The 22,280-nt window shown below is 43.0% G+C and overlaps 1 protein-coding gene across 7 annotated transcripts in view; it reads left to right on the top strand.

The window, feature by feature from the left end:
- LOC123388147 (conserved oligomeric Golgi complex subunit 2-like) overlaps positions 1-22,046 on the top strand; it is a 30,543-nt gene extending 8,497 nt beyond the window's left edge. For 2 of the 7 annotated variants that reach the window (XM_045067361.1, XM_045067360.1), the window contains 2 exons: positions 7,576-7,703; positions 21,485-22,046. In XM_045067361.1, coding sequence (XP_044923296.1) covers positions 7,576-7,703; positions 21,485-21,638 — 282 coding nt within the window. In that variant the 3' untranslated portion in view covers positions 21,639-22,046. Of the gene's footprint in view, positions 1-768; positions 830-2,439; positions 2,544-4,818; positions 4,928-5,755; positions 5,919-7,575; positions 8,091-8,258; positions 8,421-21,484 lie in introns of those variants that run through there. The other 5 variants (XR_006602704.1, XR_006602703.1, XR_006602706.1 and 2 more) reach the window with 5 other exon arrangements.
- Positions 22,047-22,280: the final 234 nt, after the last annotated feature.

Below are 22,280 nucleotides of genomic sequence, written 5' to 3'. Positions count from 1 at the left end.
GTGAATTAATTCACCTTCCTGTGGAATTTTTGTGATATGCCTACTTCATTCTAGTTGTTTCTGTTAACCTTTGTTTTGGCCCTAATTCCTAATTATCTCTTTATTCATTAGCTTCTGGACATGTTTCTCTACCTCTGTGCTCTGCCTTTTTCTGGTCTTCTGTTCTTCATTCTTGATTCCTGGTATTTCCATACCCATATTTCATCATCATGCATCAGTGCTTTGACATTCTCTCATTCTCCAAAATATGCAGAATCTAAAGACCTCATCTCAGTGAAATTGGCCCTCCATTCCTATTTTTGCTTCTCTCCAGAAGGAAGCCTGCAGTGCACATGGCTGTGTGCCTGTCTGACCCTGCCCCTGAGTATGTCTGCACTTACATCTGCTCCCCATCCCCTCCCCACCTCGGCAGCTGTGTACACATGGCTTTCAGAGTCCTATTCAAGCCCCGTCGCATTTCCAGACTCTCCTGTACTTTGCTTCATATTATCTGTTCTCCATTCTAAGCCCCCTCATCCCCATAACTTTCACTGTATATGTGTCATTCTTCTTCTGGCCATGCGACCCTGCCTTCGTGTCATTATGCCCCCAGGTCATGAGTCCCCTCAACAGTAACTATGTCTGGTATATCATTTTTTTTGTCAATATCTGCATAGTACTGGAGCACAGGTATTAAGTTCTGTGGAATTGAATGAGATGTAGGAACTTGATAATGTGACAAAACAATGTCTGTAATACGTTTTATTTTTTATTCTTTTAAAGAGTCAGTGAAGGAATTCGGGCAGTAGATGAACTAATGTGTAAACAACAGGACATAAGGAAGAAAAAGGTACCCTCCAGTAGATTTCTTATGCTGCATGCCAGTTGAAGCCCTCTCCTCTTTTCTCCACGAACTTGTCAGCACTATTCAGCTTTTTTTCAAAGCTCTCACACATGTGCATTTTATGCATTACGTCACGTTATCTACCTGAAATAATAAGACAGAATTTCAGAGGTACCCACACAATCTCAAGATCACCCACTTTTTCCAGAACAAGAAACCGTGATAACTGTTGTCGGTGCAACGCTTGACAGTTAACGACTGTATAAATTGTCAGTGGCCCTGTAAAGAAAATAGGCCTATATTAGAGACTAGGGGAGAAGTGGGCTTTCCAAAGCAAACTCAGGATTCTGCCGTAGGTTTGTTGTTATTTTCTGATCCTGTGTTCTTTATGTTCTGGTGTTAACTTTAATTTTTTCGATTCCCAGTAGTTAGCATGTGATGTTGGCTTAGTTTCAGGTGTGTGAGACAGGCAACGGCTCTGTACATCTGAGGACTCACCCTGGGAGTGTGCCCCTTAGTGCTATCTCCAGTTTCAAGTGTCCCCGATGTCATTCATGATCATAACGATGTAGGGGCACAGCGGGCATTGGGAGTCTGGGCTTCTGACTCTCGCCTGCTGCTCTGTACTATGTTTCCTATGTGTATTATTAGCATATTTGTTAAAATCTCAGTGGGGAGAAAGCCTGTTTGAGGGACCTTCTGTTTAATTCGCCTCTGGATCTCCTCACAGCTTTTGTCCAAAGAATGCTTGTCATGCGCTTCCAGACAAAACAGTAAGCTTTATGAGAGCAGGGTATATTTCTTGCTTTATTTTCTCGTGTCCCCCTCCTCCCCCACCCCCTGTCGGAATGAATGTCGAGCTCCCAGGGGTGTTCAGTAACTATTTATTGAATGGATGACTTTGTATTTTTTTGTTCTTTAAGGATGAGAGTTTTCATAATGTCCCTCAACCTCTTTGATAATATTTGTAGTTTAAAAGGTCTTTAATGATTTGGTGCTTGGCCATATAGGTATATGCACATGTAAATTGAGAGGGTCAGTACGATCGGAAGCCAAAGTTAAAACATGAATAAAGGGCCATAAGAAAACAAATGGAGGGGTGCCTGGTGGCTCAGTTGGTTAAATGTCCGACTCTTGATTTTGGCTCAGGTCATGATCTCAGGGTCATGAGATTGAGCCCCACATTGAGCTCTATGCTCAGCAGGATGTCTACTCGAGATTCTCTCTCTCCCTCTGCCCCTCCCCTGCACACACACATGCAGTCTCTCTCTCTCTCAAATAAACAAATCTTTTTAAAAAAATAGGAAAGAAATGCCCATAGAAAGATTCAGGATGGGGAAAAGAAGAAATAAGAGTATAGAATATGAGAAAGCAAAGTCTAGGGTTTTTTTTTTCTCTATAAACTTGCAATAGAATATGGAAGTATGCTTATTCTAGAACTAAGATTTGCATTCTTGAGAATTCTGTGTTTCATAGAAATATTCAAAATATAGCATGCCCTATATATTTGAAGTTAACTTTTGGTCTTATATTTTCCTGCATTTAGCATGGGAAATAAAGATGATTAAGAGTAAAGATGGTGACGTTTTTTCCTTGCTTAATTTTTATTTTTATAGATGTGTGTGTTGAGGCTTATACAAGTTATTTGATCAGTTGAAAAGATTGAAAAAATCTTAAATTCACAAAGTTCTAAAGAAACCTCTGCACTAGAAGCAAGCAGGTACGCATTTTTTTTTTAACTAAGTAGCACATAAATTAATACTTCACATCCAGTCTAATTAGGCGGAGATGGCTTAGTTAGAATTCATTTCTAAACAAGAAGAAAATCCAGGTTTGTGGCTAGAATGTAGCTCCAGGAGAGTGGAGAGCATGAAATGGTGAAATCTATAACATGTTCCTATAAACCCTTTGGTTATAGACCAGAGTTCCAAAACTTCATTATGCTTGCAGTGGAAAAGTATATTTGGAATCACCTTCCCTGAGGACTAGCAAAGTCCTGTTGATCTTTAAGGCATACCTACCATTCATCTTGGTTTTTCTCCCATCTCATTTTTTTTTTCCCCTAGACATGCCCAGAGTATTACCATTGATGTATTTTGCACCAGCATTATATTATTATGAAACAGTATAGGACACATCCAGTTGAAATTTACAAACAGGAAAGAAAAAGCTTATGAAATAGGAAAAAGATGATGGCTCTCTTTGTTATACTGTGATTGTCTTGTTCCCTTCCTGGTGTGAATTTTCAATCAGCCAGGGTAGATGAGTGACTCAGAAAATGAGTAGTTAGGTCCTGTCAGCACCGTGAGACACACAGTGGTGCAGTGGGAGTAGCCCGGGCTGGTTCTGCACACATACCAGCTGCTGCCTGCGTCAAGGTCCCTGCCTGGAGGCTGCCCTGCGTGCCCTGCGTGCTCTGTTGTGTGAGGCTAACAGTCCCTCCCCCCGATGCAGGCGGAGTTAGGTTTCTAAATTTTAGGAATTAAGGTTTTAGATTTGGAAGGAACTTGAGAGACCATATGCTCCACATGTCTCATGATGGAGATTAAGAACGGACACATCCCAAAGGAAGCGATTCTCTGGTCCTAGGTCTCTGCCCCCTTTCACATCAAGGCATTCAACTAAGTGGTCAGCCTCCACTGTGCTTGTGTCTCTAGCCCGTTGCACTCGTGCTTCTGCCCCGGTTCGTCCACACTTAGCAGACAGTCTGTATGCGGCCCTTCTGCAGCCCATGTGTCTCCAGCGGCTCTGCTTTGCTGCAGCCCTTGGCAGCACCTGCAGCCCCTCCAGCCATGTCCACGTTCGGCCCCTGGGGAGCTGGCCCTCCAGTGTTCTTCCCATCTTTGCTGTTGCTGCTGTGCTCCTCGGATAGAAACACCTCAGTGAGCTCTGTGTCTACAATCCTGTCCTTTGCAGCACTGTCCTTGATAAACAGACATTGTGCGCTTTCTTGCTCAGAATTACCTTGGAGGACTTTTTTCTCCAGAAGAGCAGCTCTGAGCTCTGGAGTCAGGAAAGCCAGAGCAGCGTCAGCACACGGTAAATCCATCATGCTCTGCTAGGCCCAGAAATGCCGAGATAAGGATAAATAGGAAATGCGCATGGGATCAGTCAGTAGAGGTTGGGATTAGGCTTTGGCATTGGTCCTGCCTAGCGCCTGCCTTCCCTCCACACCAGTTCTGATGCTCTGGGACGGGGCACACCGTGGCAGGTCTCCAGACATTTTTGGGTTTCCTTACAGTGTGTTTCCTCACTACCTGACTGCCCATCCTCAGATGTGGGATGCCTCATAGAGCCCAGCAGGGGCTTTGGGGTCTTTGTTGTGTTTTTTTTTTTTTCTTTCACTGTTCGGCTTCCTTTTGAATGGGGTTGATGCTTTCTAATGTGGGGGGCAAGAGGGAAGTGCATCCAGTCCATTTGATGGCAGATGCACTGTGAGTGATTTCTCACCAGCTCCCAGAGCACCGAGCTTGCTCTTTCTGCTGTTGGGTAAATGTAAACTTGGAGTCCACTGCTCTGAGCGATTTCCCAGGTTGCTGCTAGGCGGTCAGCTTTAGCTGATTGAGGAGACAGCAGTAGTTGGTACTGGGGAGGTACTTGGGAGGGAGAATGAGGCAGGCAGAGAAGAAGAGGGGGCTTCGCGTATGAAGGGTAGGACAGGGCAAGAGAGAGGAGGGGGTTAGAGAATGGGATAAGAAGGGCACGAATGGGAGAGCCCGAGAAACGTGGTAGAAACATGCAGCTGTACCCACACTGACCTAAAATAGCTCCATCCCCTTGCCTGGGCCCTGTGGCCCGGGCCAGGCTGCGTCGGTGGCTTCTATGACCTCCCCGCTCCTCACCCCTCGCACCAGGGGCCTGCTGCACAGAGAGTTTGTCCTGAAAATTGATGGCGTGCATTTGCAGGTGCCTGAGCGCTGTAAGGCATGGGGGGGGGCGGTGGGGGTGGCAGGTTTTAACTTTGGGAATTACACTTCTCTAATTGTCTCTACTAGCCCTCTCTGGACTAGACAGATTTTGGAGAGAATTGCCACAGAATTTAACCAGTTACACTTTCATGCTGTTCAGAGCAAAGGCATGCCTCTTCTGGACAAAGTAAGACCAGTAAGTGTTGGTTTCGATTTTCAATTTGCTGTTTGCGAATTTCCTGGATGATTTTGGTTTGACCTAGCATTGCCCCCTGATAATTGCTACTCTACAGGATTTTGAAGCTAGCTTTGAATTTTTTTTTTTTTTTTTTAGTATCTCCTGCTTGGGACCCTGCTTCCATTATGTCACACTAGATAGATTTTGTGTAAAGACACAAGCGTAGTCTCCAAACTATGCAAGTAAAATTAATTCTGAATTTCATGTAACTTGACACATCATATGATGTAGTCAGAGTTCATTTATCCAAAGCCCTTGACTGGGTTTAAATGCACGTTTGTCAGATTTACTCCGTAGCTTAAGAGGCAAATAACTTTTTGTCATTCAGTAATTGTCTAAACTTCACTTTGATGAAGCCGACTTACTTTCAAAGAAATCATAGGGAGGGGACGCCTCAGTGGCTCAGTCAGTTAAGCCACTGCCTCTGGCTTAGGTCATGATCCCAGGGTCCTGGGATCGAGTCCCACCTTGGGCTCCTTGCTTGGCAGGAAGCCTGCTTCTCTTTCTGCCTTTGCCTCCTTATGTGCTTGTGCTCTCTCTCGACAAATAAATAAATAAAAACCTTTAAAAAAGAAAGAAAGAAAGAAAGAAAGCAATCATGGGGAGAAGAGATTCATTGTTATTCTCTAGGAAATGTTGGGATTTTAATCTTACATATATTCTGGTAGAATTAGAGGCTCGCTTTATATATATAACACATATGTATATAAATTATATACACATATATTTGAGCTTTTAGAAACTGTGGTGCCTGGACCTTCTTTCCTGGTCTCTCTGTTCTTGCAGCGTATAGCCCACATTACGGCCATGAGGCCTGTTGCTAGAAGGGCTTCAGACTTCCAATGTGGACATCATACGGCACTGCCTCTGGACTTAAGCTACATTTGACAAGACACGGGATGCAGAGGCGTTCGTTGGTCAAGTACTGGAGAAACCGTACATGGATGAGGTTTGTGCCCCCATGCACCTCATTCCACAAACACAGAGCATCTAATCTGGCTTCGTTTCTTGACTGGGTGCGAGAGAGCTCAGGGCTCTTCCTTGAAGATGCTCTTAGTTCCTGCTCTTCTGGTTGTAAGAATTTGTTGGTCCCGCTTGGTGCCCATCAGCATGGCAGGAATCAGGCATGCGCTCTTGTCTCTTCCAGTGATGCCATAACTCAGGGATCATCTTAATTTAGTAGGGGTGAGGGACTTGCCTAGGAAGAAGGTACGGATCAGAACATTTTCAGTTCAATTTCCATTTCCATAAGTAATACGTTAATGAAGTTGCCGAAAAGCGTGACCCCACCAAGGAGCCCATGCCCAGTGGAGGAGCTGGAAGACAGCTCTGTGCGCAGGGAAAGTCTGTGAGGGGAGGCGTCTTCGCAGAATTGATGTGGCTTAAGTCTTGAAGACCATGGGGGAGTTTGCCAGGCTAGGAAGGTGGGAGGGAGGGAATATTCAAAGATAAAGGGCTTTGAAGGGTGAGTTAGCAGGATAGTACCTTAAGTCCGGAACTTGGTTACCCAGTGTTCTTGACCTATAAGGATACAGTTAAATACAGGGAGTCAGTGTATCCTGCCTCTGAGCGGCCGGAGTATGGGCTGCACCATGTGAGGCCGCCAGCAATCAGCAGCTTCCAACTTAGAGAGCGTTGCTTTCATCTAGTTCAGGCTGACAGAAGTCATGAAGCCAGTCTCAGCGTTTGAGGGCTTTCTTCCAGTCACCTGCCAGTGCGAGTGCTCTTTCTGTCCAATAAGTATAAAGCTACCCACCATGACTTCAGGATGAAAGGCTTCCAGTTTTAAAACGAGACAGTATCCCAGTGATAGAAGTGAAATTGAAGGATTAATTTCAGTAATCTTCTCAGCTTCATTAAGACTACTAAAAGTAAATGATCTGTCAGTTCTTTGTATGTATCCTATTATAGTTCATAGCTCTCTCTGTGGGGGTGAAAGAGATCACATTATTCTTTGTCACTAAATGAAAATATTTTAGTTATTTAATTTATGCCCTTTTCATTGAACTGAATCTAATATGCTAAATTAGGGAAGTACTTTACATTTCCGTATCATTAAATGAACTGTGGCCACGTTTGTATTTTAAGTTTGTATGCTTGTCATTCACCTCCTGCAACTCAGCCTCTCCAAAAAAAAAAAAAATACTAAAGCAAAATAAGATGTGTTTTTCTTCCATCACTTTCCATCTCAGCCCTTTCCCTGTTCTGGAGATGGTATAGGATAAGGCCAGGGTGAAGATGGTACAGAGCTGTTGTCTGCAGATACAGTATTTCGCTTTTAAGCTCAGAAGGGAAGCAGATGAGTGTGTGTGATGTTTTAGCTTCAGGCCGTCTCTGTCCCTCAGCCTCTGTGTCCCCCAGGGTTGGAGCAGTATTCCCAAATCCCGGGACCTAGATTTTTATGCCGTTGTTACTTACCTCCTGTTTAGAAAGCATACTGAGTGGGGAGGAGGAAGGACGAAGTGCATTTTTAAGGTTTACTCGATTCTTTTCTCTGTAGTGTATAGTTCATACTTCTCTTTTAGGTGCTTTAAAAACAAACAAAAACACAAACAAACAAACAAACAAATAAATAAATAAAAATAAAACGCTCTTCCTTCTGCTAGGTGATTGTAGAGCAGATCGTTGAGTCTCATCCGGACGGCCTGAAGATCATGTATGCTAATAAGCTCCTGGAGTTCGTTCCTCACCACTGCCGCCTTCTTCGAGAGGTCACAGGAGGAGCCATCTCAAGGTGACGTAAAATGCTGTGTATGCACCTGAGCTCAGTTTAGTGACCACCTGTCACCTCCTCATGTGCCGCTGATCCCTGGCTGTCCTGTCTGACCCGGGAACGTGGGAACGTGTGCTCTTCCCTATTTGTTACCAGTGCTGTGAGGCAGGTGTCGCTTGCCTGGGTTTACAGGGAAGGGAATGAAGAGTGGGGACGAATCTCAACGGTGACATTTGTGTGACTCCAGAGCCTCTGCTTTTCTCTTGTCTATACTTTCTCCTTAACCAGGTTCAAAATCAAAATTGGTTTCCTTCCATTATTGTGATGTCATCATCGGTCTAGAAATACCAATTCATTTTAATTCAACACGTTTTATACTGATGGCAATTAAAGTCATGTTCGGTTTTCCCTCCCTCTCTTATTTCATTTCCATGGCTTTCCAGTTCTGTTTCATGAATATCCCATTACCTTCCACCATCTCCGTCATCCCAGTCCAGACCTTTGTCGCCTTTTGTTCGAGGGTAGCGGGCTCTCCCCACCTGGTCTCCCAGCTCCACCTGTCCCTCTTCATTGCAGCCCTCAGCTGTCCCACCTGCCCAGAGCTCTGCAGCCTTCCTGAGTCGCTCGTGGCTTCTCATCGCCCACAGAGGAGCATCCAGTCTTCCTGGCGCAACCTGTGACCCTTGGTGCTTGAGTCCTAGTGGTTCTCCGCTGTAGAACTTTCTACTGTGGAACTTTCCCCCCATACCACTATGGTTCCTGGCCAGACAGGAGCGCTTGACCTTCCCTAACACACCTGGTACAGAAGATCCCTGACTTCACCTTGGTTCAGTTTATGGTTTTTTGACTTTTTATAATAGTGCAGAAGTGATATGCATTTAGTTTGGATCTTTTCCCAGGCTGGCGATCTACAGTAGGGTCCTCTTTTGTAATGCTGGGCAGGGGCAGCGAGCACAGCCCCCCCCAGGCAAAACCACGTGATCACGAGGGTCAGCAACCAACACAACTTGAACCGTCCTGTTCTGGCTTTCAGTGCAGTGTTCAGTAAGTTACATAAGATACCAGACATTTTATTGTGAAATAGGCTTTGTGTTAGAGGATTTTGCCCAATTGTGCAATACTGTAAGTGTTCTCAACACATTTAAGTTAGGTGGGGCTAAGCTCTGATGTTCAGTCGCTTAGGTGTTTTCCATGCATTTTCAACTAAAGAGATTTCCAGCTGAACAATGGGTTTATTAGAAGCCGAGGCCGTCATAAGCCGAGGAACATCTGTCTATACTGTGCGCCTCTGTGTTTTCCTTCATTGCTTCCTGTCTCATATCCCTTTGTCTTTCTGTTGATCTGTCACTCCACATGAAGCTCCAGTCAAATACAACTTCTTTTTTTTTAGGTTATTTATTTATTTACTTATTAGAGAAAGCATAAGCAGAGGGGGAGGCAAAGAGTGAAGCAGGCTCCCCACTGAGCAGGGAGCCCGATGTGGGACTCGATCCCAGGACCCTGAGATCATGACCTGAGCCACCCAAGCGCCCCCAGGCTATGGTTATTTCAAGAAAAAGTCCTATTTGTGAATTCTTCATCTAGTGAAGATGAATTAAAATCAGAAAGTCAACTCTGCCACCTTTAAAAACCCAGGAACAAAAAAAATTCCACGACCAGGTATAACCCTATCCACAATAAATCACTTTCAATCCAGTCCTGAAAACTAATACAGAGTAGGAAGAAAGCATTACAGAAAAATTTTGTTTTCATTAATCAAGCTGGAAAATAACGGGCCTTACACGAATGCCCTTTAGGAAGACAATTCTTATAGTTTTATGTTGATGGAAACTAATATTACATTCGAAATGCATGTTAAAACCATGACTGTAGATTAACTACCACTTTCAGTCGTCAGAAGATGAAAAATGGTCAAGAGTCACCCAAACTGAATCCTGGTTCCTCCTGGAAAATATGTTCCTAGATATTTTCCCCCTGAACTACTGTGCTCTTTCTGTATCTTACACAGCAGACACTGCGATGCACAAAACCATCCAGAAGGCCTTTGAGGGCTGACAGCCTGCTGGAACAATGAGGAATTCACCCGGGTTTCTGCCTTTCTGCCGGGCCCAGAAAGTTCTGGGTAACCCAGGTGACGTGTCATGAGAATACAAGTGTGCCTCACACCGTACGTATCATCTCCTCAGGGTAGACACCAAAATCCATGTTCGTATATGAAAATCTGAGATGCGTACAGAAATCAAGAGTGATTCTGTCATCTTGAAAGAAAAACACACTGTTGCGCTGCCACATGCCTCGTTTCTCCTCGAGTAACTGCAGGAAGTAGCGATTGCAGTCAGAAATCTCAGAAAGAAAAATTAGAGTAAGGGCAACACCTGAAGTTTACTCCTGAAAATACTTGGAGAACGACTGTGACCAATAAACCAGGGCTTAGTTCATGAGAGTATGTCAATGAGCTTATATCATCCCATGTCCTGGTCAAACCCTCATGTCTGGGAGATGGAGGGATGTCTTCATCTTCCAGAGCTACTATTTGGGAAAAAGGTGGAGACAATACTGAGTCCCTACTTCAGCAGGAGAGCCAAAAACACCTTGCCCCTCCATAATCCCAAATGAAAATAAACATCTTGGGGCGCCTGGGTTGGTTAAGCTTCTGCCTTTGGCTGGGATAGAGCCCCACGTCGGTCTCTTTGCTCAGCGGGGAGCCCACTTCCCTCCTTCTCTCTCGCCTGCCTCTCTGCCTACTTGTGATCTCTGTCTGTCAAATAAATAAAATAAATATAATCTTTAAAAAAGAAAAGAAAAGAAACATCTCATTTTACTAGTGTGCAGCAGTGACTATGCAGGAGAAATTATATTATTATTAGATGATATATTATTATTATTATTATTCTTGTACTATATTGTTAAACTTTTGAATTCGGACACCTAAAATTTTTAACAAAATATGAAGACCTTTTTTTTTTTTTAAGATTTTATTTATTTGAAAGACAGAGATCACAAGTAGGCAGAGAGGCAGGCAGAGAGAGGGGGAAGCAGGCTCCCCACTGAACAGAGAACCCAATGCGGGGCTTGATCCCAGGACCCTGGGATCATGACCTGGGCTGAAGGCAAGAGGCTTTAGCCCACTGAGCCACCCAGGCGCCCCATGAAGGCTTTTTTTAAAGAACAAAAACTTCAGACTATATCTTTATCCTAGAAGTTCCCACTACAACTGGCTTCTGTCTTGGCCAACATTTAGCCATTCAGATAAAGTCCGTATTTAGTGCTTCGTGTGTATGCATGTGTAAAATAAGAGGACAGTCATAAATCTTTAAGATTGTGTATAATAACCGTGCAATAAGGATTCTTGATACACAAGGTCTCGTCTGGGGAAAACAGCTGGAGAACAGTATGCAGTTTTCAAATGACGGAGGGGAAATACGCATTCGGTTATGAGAAAGGGAAGGAGAACAAGACCAAATATTAATAAAAGGGAAAAAAGCTTTTTCTGCCATCTTTCCGTGCCGCAGTAACAGTGTGAACAAATGTCCCACAGATGCCCTCAAGAACATTAACACTGCTGAAAGGGGGGGCGAAGGCCAGGTTCTTAGGAGGCCCTGCACCAAAGTCATCGTCCCGTTTCCTCACTGTGATGACGAAGCATGAGTACATTGGCAAATTTGAAATTATTGATGACCACAGAGCTGGGAAAACTGCTGTGAACCTCACGGGCAAGTTAAACAAGTGTGGCATGACCAGCCCTAGACTTGTATAACTGAAAGATCTAGAAAAGTGGCAGAATATTTCCATCCCCTCAGTTTGGTTTCACTGCATGGAAAAATTCTTCTGGCATCATGCACCATGAAGAAGGAAGAATCCAGGCAGGAGGGAAAATCCTGGGATTCCTTTTTCCTAGAAATATAATATACATGGCACATGAAATGCCTCAATGGGGAAAAAAAAAGGAAAATAAATTACAGTCAACTAATGTTTGACAAGGGTGCCAAACAATTCAATGGGGGTAAGAACAGTATTTTACTCCCAAGCAGCCACATGCAAATAATGAAACAGGAGTCCTGCCTCACACCATACAGAGAAAATAACCCAAAATGCATCAAAGACATAAATGTAAGCATTAAAATGATAAAGTTCGGGATGCCTGGGTAGCTCAGTTGGTTGGACGGCTGCCTTCTGCTCAGGTCATGATCCCGGAGTTCCCGGATCGAGTCCTGCATCAGGCTCCAAGCTCCACAGGGAGTCTGCTTCTCCCTCTGACCTTCTCCTCGCTCATGCTCTCTCTCTCATTGTCTCTTTCTCAAATAAATAAAATCTTTTAAAAAATAAAAATAAAGTAAAATGATAAAGTTTTCAGAAGAAAACACAAAGGTAAATGTTAGTGGTCTTGAATCTAACAACGGCTCCTCAGCCAAACACCAAAGTACAAGCAACTTAAAAAAAATAATAAACAAATAAATGGGACTCAACCAAAATATCCCAGTTTTGTGCTTCCAAGGACCCCATTGACAAAGTCAAAAGACAAGCCACTAAATGGGAGAAAATATTTGCAGGTCATATATAAGGAACATGCATTCAGACTGTGTGAAGAATTCTTACAACTCAAATAAAAAGACAACCAAGTTAAGAAATGAGCAAAGAGGGGCGCCTGGGTGGCTCAGCGGGTTAAGCTGCTGCCTTCGGCTCAGGTCATGAACTCGGAGTCCTGGGATCGAGCCCCGTATCCCCGTATCAGGCTCTCTGCTCAGCAGGGAGCCTGCTTCTTCCTCTCTCTCTCTCTGCCTGCCTCTCTGCCTGCTTGTGATCTCTCTCAATAAATCTCTCTCAAATAAATAAATAAAATCTTTTAAAAAAAAAAAAGCCGCTGAGCAAAGAACTTGAATACACATTTCTCCAATATTCAAATGTATACATTAATATATAAATGTATATATAAATATATTTTACATTATCATATATTTATATAAAAAATATTTATGTAAATATATTTACATTCTTAAATATGTATTTAAATATAAATAAAATATGAAATATATATATATAAATATATATTAAAGATACATATAAGGTATATATAAAATATATGGGACAATAAGCACGTGAAAATATGCTCAACATCACTAATCATTCGGGAAATGCAAATCAAAACCATGGTGAGATACCACCTCCCACCCCCACGTGGATGGCTACTATCAAAAAACCCAAAAGCAGGTGTTGGAAGGATGTGAAGAGCTGGAACCTGTAAATTGCTGGTGGGCTTGGAAAATGGCGCAGCCACATTAGAAATGGTTTAGTAGCTCCTCAAAATGCAGAACACAGAGTTGCCATATGACACACCAATATCACTCCTGTGTATAGAGCCAAGAAAAAAAAAACTATGCCCACACAAAAACTTGTGCATGAAGGTTTAGGGTTTATTCGTAATAGCGAAAAGGTGAGAACAACCCAGATGTTCATCAACTGATGAAGAGATAAATAAAATGTGATCCATCCAGCCAGTGGAATATTATTCAGCCTTGAAAAGGAATAGAATTTTGATATGTGCCACGACACAGAGGAGCCTTGAAAACATTCTGCTGATTGAGAGAAGTCAGTCACAGAAGACCACATATTGCATAATTTGATTTATATGGAATTTCCAGAATAGCTAAATCTACAGAGACCGAAAGTAGATTAGCGGTTGCCTAAGACTGGTGGTGATGGCTAAAGTTTTCTTTTGAGGATGATGAAAATGTGTAGGGTAGTTCAGTATAGTATAGTTAACTATAGTGAAAGCCATTAAATTGTCCACATTAGATGGTGAGTGGTATGGCCTGTGAATTATATCTCAATTAAGCTGTCATCGAAAAATGCAAAGAACTTCTATATTTATCAAGTAGAAAAAGAATGAACTTGATTAAAAACATCAAAAATGGGGAAAAATAAAAACAAAACAAAATAAGATGGGAGGAATAAAATCATGACTGTTTATCATTAATTTAAATGTGTACAGACTGACTTTTTCTATTAAAGCACCTATCAGGGGGTTACAGATCCACGCTGTTCAAGAAACATACTTAAAATGCAAAAGGGATTGAGAATGTATCAGGTGAGGAGATACCATGCAAAAGAGAAAGCCGGAATGGCAAAATTCATCGCAGACAAGTTGGGTCTAAAGTTATAGGTACTAAGATGAAGAGGGACATTTTTAAAGGCAGAGTTTGGAAAGAAGATGTAAAAGGTATAAGCAGGTATACATCTAACAACATAATACCTAAAGACTCTAAAAATGCAATAACAAGGTAAAATTTTAGCTTTTCAAATGGGAGTATCTACTAGAAGGAGGGAAAAACAAAGGACACACAGAAAATAGACATCCTGGGGCGCCTGGGTGGCTCAGTGGGTTAAAGCCTCTGCCTTCGGCTCAGGTCATGATCCCAGGGTCCTAGGATCGAGCCCCACATCGTGGCTCTCTGCTCCGCGGGGAGCCTGCTTCCTCCTCTCTCTCACTCTCTGCTCTGCCTCTCTCTGCCTACTTGTGATCTCTGTCTGTCAAATAAATAAATAAAAAAATCTTAAAAAAAAAAAAAAAAAATAGACATCCTTATTTCCCTCGGAAAACATTTCTTTCTTACACCTAAGAAAAGCCATATTTGTAAAGATTAATGGCATACTAGGCAACAAAGGAAACCTTTACAAGCCTTCCAAATTAAAGATTTAAAGAACAGTTCTTTGATCACAATCCAGTAGAATCAGAATTAGATAACGTGGTAACAAAAAATTGAAACTACATACAAGTTAAGAAATACAGTCTTCAGTCAAAGAAGAAATCATAAGACGACTGAAGAAAATCTTGAAAGCAATGGAAAGGAGACTATTTCATACCAAAACTTACAGAAGACACCAGAAGTTATACTCTAAGGAGACTTTAGTGTCAAATGTCTTCAATTTCAAACATTTTTTTGAATAAAAGAAACTACTCATTTAAAAACCATCAGAAAAGGGCAGCTCAATCAAAAGAAAGGAAGTAGTTATAATAAAGATAATTTTTTTAACTAATAAAAAATATGAGGGGCAAATAAACTCAAAGTTGTTTTTATGAAAGACTAATGAAATAATAATAATAAAAAACTTCACATGCCCTATTAAGGATAAGAGAGGGGGAAGATAGGGTGTGGGAGGAGGTGGGGAGAGAGGGAAGGGGGATGGGGAAAGGGGGGTTTCAGGGAGGAGGGGACAGAGAGAGAGAGAGAGAGAGAGTTTGCAAAACAGATAAGGGTTGGGAACAGAGATATAAAAGCAAATGCATAATATAAAAGAATCACTAAACTGCAAGGCACTTTATACTAATCAATTTGATAACCTAGAAGAAACGATGATTTCCTAGGAAAACAAAATCATCCAAATGATTCAAGAATGGAAATTTCAGAAGATGAGTTCCAAGATCAGACAGGTTTGCAGCTGGATAACTGTCATTCTACTGTTAAATGGCAACAGGCAATTAAACAATAATAAGTCAATTCACTTGATGAAGCTGAGCACAATTTTAATACCCAAACCTGAGAGGGAGGAACGGGGAAGCTATTAACAAATCTGGCTTAGGACAGATTAGTTAACAGAAACTGAACTAATGTTAGCAAATAACAGAAGTCAGGCATCTATCAAAGGACTATATCCTGAGACCAACTTGGATTCATTCCAGGAAAATAAAGGGAGCTCAAGACCAGAAAATCAATAAGATTTACCTCATCACTAAATTAACTGTGAAAAAACTCTTAAGACCATAGCAATAAATGCATTTGATAAAAAAAAAAAATCACCTGATAAAAGGTGAGCAGCCATTCTTTATAAAAATGAAGATAAAAACAGAAGGACGTTATGGAGGGATTATTAACCGGGAAGCACTAGATCAAGAGGTAGATAAAATGAGCCCATATTTGTCAAACAGTGACAGAGCCCCATGCGTGTGTGGATAGAGGCGAATGAGCTCATGGATGAGCACCAGGCTGTCAACAGGTATTATAGGGACAAAGGCAGCGGTGAGGAGAGGAGAGTCTTAACAACAGGGAAGAAGGTAAAAGGAGGATTGCAGTTAAAAATTGTGCATGATACAAACACATGCAAATAAGACCGGATATTTTCCCGTATATAGTTTTTTAAAACCCTGCACACATTACTGGAACTACCAACTCTTGCTTTCAGCTCCGCAGCCCTCGCGTGCTTTTCCAGTACCAGGATGCAGGGGTAGATCCTCCGTTGGTGAAATCCTATGTCATTGTACTCCTAAAGGGACAGGTGAAACAGCGCAGGGGCTGGAGGTCGGAAATCAGGCATCGCTGCGCCCACCCCAGCTCCCTGCTCGCCCAGCCCCCACTCTTGAAGCAGCGGGCACTTGGAGCTGTTAAGAAGCAGGGATCTGAGCAGTTCTCTGGTTTCCCCTGGAGCCATCTGCATCCATCATATTTCCCACAGCTCTCCCCGAGTGTTGGTGCTGGCTCCCCCCGAGTGTTCCCTTAGCTCCTAGCACACCCTTCTTATGAGAGCACCTAGTACTCCCCGTCACAGTGCTCTGTCTGTCACATGCATCCATTGATCGACTTTGTGCTGGTTGAGGGCTGGAGCCCCCTGCTGTTAACTTCTCAAGTCCGTTTCTAATGCAGCAGCACCTGGCACTTAAGCACCCTGTCAGTACCTGCCAAATGAATGAAATGTACTCAAAACATAGTATGAAGTCTGCGTTTTGAAACTCCTTTTTGGAGCCGTTTGCTATCATTTTCCCAGGCAATTTAAAAAAATTCTAGCCTTGCTGCCAATAACCTGAAGGGGTAAAGGAATGCTGGTGTGCCCCATGGGACATGTCACTCTGGATGGTCCTTCGGCAGCAGGGACTTTGATAGCGCTCTTCCAAACCCAGCAGGATGGTGGAATGGGTACGTGGCTGAGTGCCTCCCGGGTCTGACCTGTGTGACACCACCCGGTGCCTGCAGCTGCCCTCTGGAAGGTGTTGCTTTGCGGCAGAGCCGGAGGGCACCAAGCGTGTGTCTGTCTCCAAAGTCCTGGGCATCACATCACAATGCCTTCCTGAGAAGCAGAATCAAGGACAGTTGCTGATCTTCATTCCTTCCCACCAAAGGTATCTCATACACCATTTTTGGAAGTTGGAGCCAGGGGGTGCCTGGGTGTCTCAGTCGGTTAAGTGTCTTTCTTCAGCTCAGGTCATGATCCCAGGGTCCTGGGATCGAGTCCCACACATTTGCCTCCCTGCTCAGCGGGGAGCCTGCTTCTCCTTCTCCCTCTGCCATTCCCCCCACTTGTGCTTTCTGGCTCTCTGTGTGTCAAATAAGTGAATAAAATCTTTTTTAAAAAGCTTGGGCCATACTCTTTAGCCATTCTACTTTCCCTGGGGTAATTTGCCACCTCCCTGAATTTACCTGCATCTTTCCCAAAATCTACTTATCTTCCAGCCTTCTTGACCATAATGAGTCTATAAATTTTCAATAGACAGTGTGAACTTACACTTGCTAATATTTGCATAACATGCACCTCTTTCGATCTCAAAGAAAGCTTCGCACCGCAATGGTCTCTAATCTCCAATTAGGTTCTGTTCCGGGATCCCACTGGAATTCTACGCGCCTGTCCCCTTAGATGCCATAAATTGTGGTCCAGTTTCCCAGCCAGCCAAGGGAAGCACATGGGAAATCTTGCTGAAGTATGAGTAAGAGCCAACGAAAGGGAACATATTTATCTGCCTCGAATGCTGGGACCTGAGGAAAGCAAGTTTCATTACAGACAAATCAGGAAGGAGGTGCAGATTGCTTTTTATGTCACTCTGGAGTGGAGCTCTGCCATTGATCATTAAGGCCATTTCCTGCAACGCACTCACCAAAGTGATACTCACTTCGGAGTGGACAAAACTTAGGAAATGGCCAAGGGGAACTCTGCTTACACTTTACACTCTCAGCATTTATTTGTATTAATTTCTTTATACGGCAGTATAGAGACATGAGACCACATTGAAAAAGCAAAGCTTGTCATCCTGTGGCCTTGGGTCAAGAATAGAGATAGTGCTGCTCATGTCAGTTTCAACCTCCAGTGGCCAAGGGTTTGATCTGATGCTCTTTCAAGTTTTCACCATAGCCTTTCTCAAGCTCAATGGCCAATAATCCCACAGGAGGAGATTTTAGGGCCCTCTCAAACTTCTGTTTTGCTATCTCTCCCCAGCCTGCTTCCTCTGCAAAAGTCACCACTTTGCCTGTGCATCTACCACCTCTTAGAGCCTTTGGAATCAGCCACGAATTGCAGTGCTGATTCCTTCCATGACCACATATTGTTTACAGGAAAACTCTTCTTCGTTATGCCTTGCCAGTCAGAGTGACGGTTTCATCCGCAACCTGGACCAGGTTCGGGAATGTTCTACACATAAATGTGAGCAAATGTCTTCTGTATTGAGAGACATGTACATTCTGTAAATGGACTCTATTGAAAAACCAATACATAGGGTACACTTATGTCCTGACCCAGCTGGAAGGAGGCACTTTATTTCCATCTTTCAGAAAATTGGTGTAACACATTGATTTTCATAACAAAGAAAGCAGTTTTGTGTCTTCTACCAAAAGACTGTCATAGTAAGCAATAAATTGCCTCTTTGGAGTGAACAAATTAATAAGATATTTTCTAAATTTCAAAATAACAAAGACAGGACGATGTCTGTAATGCTAAGTGCATCCCCTTAGTTGCAGGACATTGTGTCATGGACCACCTGAGCAATGACACATGGCGGCCGGTAGTCTGATTCACCTGGCAACCTGTTAAAAGAAAGTCTTGCACATGACAAGCTTTCAATAAGACACTGACAAGATGGCCAGGAAGCCAGCCTTAGCTGGCTTTTTCAGGTGTCCAGACATCTAGTCAACCTACCTCACCAACTCATCACCATGCTTACTGGAGTAAACCCAATCTCTTCCTTCCCCCATGGAGATGGGAGAAGAGCCACTCACACGTTTGTATGGAATTCTCATTCCCCCTCGCTCTTTCCCCACATGGCGCTGTCCGCGAAATAAATAAACAAATCTTTATGTCACCCGGAAGTTCCTGGGTCAAATTACACAACTCGGACAATTTTGGGTCACTACAGCCTTTTGTTTTTCTCTCCACCTTAAGCCTTCTGGGTGACCAACAGCTATCTAAAACTCATGTTGCTGCCATATGCTGTTGTTCTGCTTCATCTTCCCAGTAAAGTTCAGTATTTTTCCCTAAAGTTTGGTTTATCAGTATCTCCAGCGTCTATCTCCAGCTAGGGTCATGATCCCAGGTCCTGGGATCAAGTCCCACTCTGGACTTCCTGCTCTGCGGGAAGCCTGCTTCTGCCTCTGCCTCCCATCTCTTATGAATATAAAAAGAAAATCTTTTAAAAAATTAAAAAAAACCATTTCTATCTTCCCACTTTTAAAGATTAATTCTAGGAATTATTGCTATAATTCCAAGTGTCCTATCTCTTTCTTAAAAAGTCTACTCCAGGGCACCTGGGTGTCTCAGTTGATTAAATGTCTGACTCAAAATTTTGGCTCAAGTCATGATCTCAGGGTCATGGGATTGAGCCCTAGTGAGGCCTCCGTGCTCAATGGGGAGTCTGCTTCTCTCCTTTTCCCTTTGCCCCATCCCCCTACTCACATGTGCACACACGTGCTGTCTCTCTCTCTCTCAATAAATAAATAAACAAATCTTTAAAAAGTCTTCTCCAAAGGGAGTTTGAGAAATAGTCCAGTAAGGGGCTGGAAGAAAATATTATAAGTTTTATTCATATTTCATGTCATCCATTTAACTGTTTAGCTTTTGCATGTCATTTATAATGTGCATAATAATTTAGAGTAGTAGAGTCTATAATTTATCAAAAATTTGCTTAAATTGGTGGTATGTACGCAAATATTTTTGTATGTATGTATGTATGTATTTACGTATTTATTTATTTTTGTGAAAGAGAGGTGCACAGTAATAAAAGGAGATCACTGCTCCAGGGACCCAGATATTTCCCCAAGTATGTTTCTTTCCATTCCCTCTGGGCTTCATTAGAACCCCTTAACATCAATCTTGTCCCTAAAACACGCCCTCTGCAGCACCAAGTTCGAATGCTTAACTCGGGCCATCACTGCAGGCTGTACCGGGATGACCTTAGGGAAAAGGGTGGTGGGTCTCACGGGTTAGCTGTGTCACCTCCATGAACAGTCCTTTGTTCTGAACAGCTAGTGCAGCCCACGTTTGCAATCACAGGCTCTGGCACCAGAGTGGGCGTAGATCCCAGCTGGCCCCTCAGTAGCAATATGGCTTTGGGAAAGTTGTGTCATTTCTGGCCCAGACTTAAGGCTCATCCATAACGTGGAGGAGAAGACAGTGTGACCCTCAGTGGGCTGTTGAAAGGATCACAAGATGGATCGACTCAGATGATCCGAGGTACCCAGCACACAGTAGGCCACAGTAGAACAAAAAGTTGTTCTATTGATCTTATAGTTACTATTACTCATACTAACAAAACTGATCATTTGAGATGATTTTCAAGTGAAGTTTCTTTGCCTGGATTTCTAAGATTAACCTACTTCAAACTGAATTCTGCTCTACTGTGAAAAACGAGCTAACCAGCAGGTTTCTTCTGCGTCTTTTCTGAACTTTTTAGGATCCTCTCTAGAGAAAGGTTCTAAAGGAAGGCAAAGTGCAGAAATACTCTTGCTTCAAAGGATGTGTAGGAAATGATTAATTTTGCCAAAAAACAGTGCCTTGAACATAAAAGATGTTTGACGAAGCTCACTGTAGACAGTGTATCCCTCCAGGATTCATAAGTTGAAAACTCAATGTCCAAAGGGACATAACTAGGAGATGGGGTCCTTGGGAGATGTTTAGGTCATGAGGGTGGAGTCCTCATGGGCGAGATTAGTGTCTCCATAAGAGAGACCCCACAGAGATCCCTCGCCTCCTCCACCTTGGAGGTTATAGGGAGAAGATGGTCATCTGTGACCCAGGAAGTGGGCACTTGAACAGACACGGAATCTTCCAGGGTCTTGATCGTAGACTTCCCAGCTTCCAGAACTGAGAGAAATAAGTATGTCTTTAAAGCACCTAGTTTATGGTGCTCTTGTTACATCAGCCCAAACTAAGATAAAGCTTGCCTCTTATACTGAAAAATAACACAAATGTTAACAACAATTAAAAAAAGGAACAATGTGGCCAATGACATGTAATGAACATCATCTCTCCTCTACAGAGCCAAGAGCTTAATTAGTTTCGGGCAACTCAGTAGAGTATGATTAAACCAAAGAGCAGCAAGATGTCTAAATGCTCAAGTCCTCTGCCTCCTACTTTTCTGTCAAAACAAAAGAAAAGCCCTAGGCTGGTTTTGGTTGCCACCAAGCACAAAACAGCCAAATTCCAAATTAGAAAGCTCTGGGGTTTAATTGTGGATGTATGGAATTACATAGAAGCTCTCTTTGATCATTCCAAAGGATGTTTCCCTCAAAGGTTACAAATACATCTCAGCCTACCAACCATCTCAGGCCTACCACAAAAATTATATATATATATATATATATATATATATATATATATATATATATACACACTTTTAGCATTTTAAAATGTGTCTAAATTTCAGTTTCGGATCCAGTTTTGACTATTGTTATGGGCTTAGTTGGATGCCCCCAGATTCCTACATTGACGTCCTAACACCCAGCATCTCAGAATGTGGCAGTATTCAGAGACAGGATTTTTAAAGAGGTGATAAAGGGAAAACGAGCTCACTGGGGGTGGGCATCAAGCCAACAGGACTGTTGAGCTTACAGGAAGAAGAGATTAGGACACAGACAGTACAGACTGAAGGACAATCGTTTGAAGACAGAGTGGAGAACACAGCTATCTGCAAGCCAAGGAGAGACGTTTGAAGAATCGAACCCTACTGCCACCTTGATCTTGGACTTCCAGCGCCCAGAACCATGAGAAAATAAATTGCATGTTGCCTAAGCCACCCGGCTGTTGATATTTTGTTTACGACAGCCCATGACTCAGAAATTTGAGGACCCCCCCCCCAGACTTTATCCTGAAGTTCTGTTTCAGCTTCAGGGGCTTGTGTAATACTACTGTATCAAGGAGGGAGGCTCCTGCCATTCCCTGCACTGGGTCATTGAGACACTGCACAGCTCTCCCCAGGGCTGGCTACATAATTTACAAGCCCCATGCAAAATGAAGATATAGGGCCCTTTGGGCAAAAACAGGGAGGAAGTGTTTGTTAAAGGTACTAAAATAGAAAGCTCATTTCCTCCATGGTCTGTCTTCTGAAGGGGCATGGCTGCTGTTTTCTATTTGCATTTAATGTCATTCCAAGCAAATAAAAATTTTAAAATGTGATTATGGGCATGATTCTTGCCATTCATCTTCACAGGGTGCAATGTCAGTGTTAAATAATTCACGCAGGGATTCCACAGCTGGGGCACACCCATGTGCCCTCTTCTTATCAGAACCGTGGAAACCCTGCACAAGACCAGCTCTGCCATCTTTACCTCACCTGGGGACTCACACATGTTCCACCGACCCTGCCTCCCTCGGCTTCCTGATGAGTAAGGAACTTGACAGGATCAGGAG

This window comes from Mustela putorius, unplaced genomic scaffold (assembly GCF_011764305.1).
Source record: "Mustela putorius furo isolate JIRA1106 unplaced genomic scaffold, ASM1176430v1.1 tig00003881_pilon_pilon_pilon, whole genome shotgun sequence".
Taxonomy (NCBI): domain Eukaryota; kingdom Metazoa; phylum Chordata; class Mammalia; order Carnivora; family Mustelidae; genus Mustela; species Mustela putorius.
Note: the sequence above shows the minus strand (reverse complement) of the source record. Positions and strands in the feature narration are given on the sequence as shown.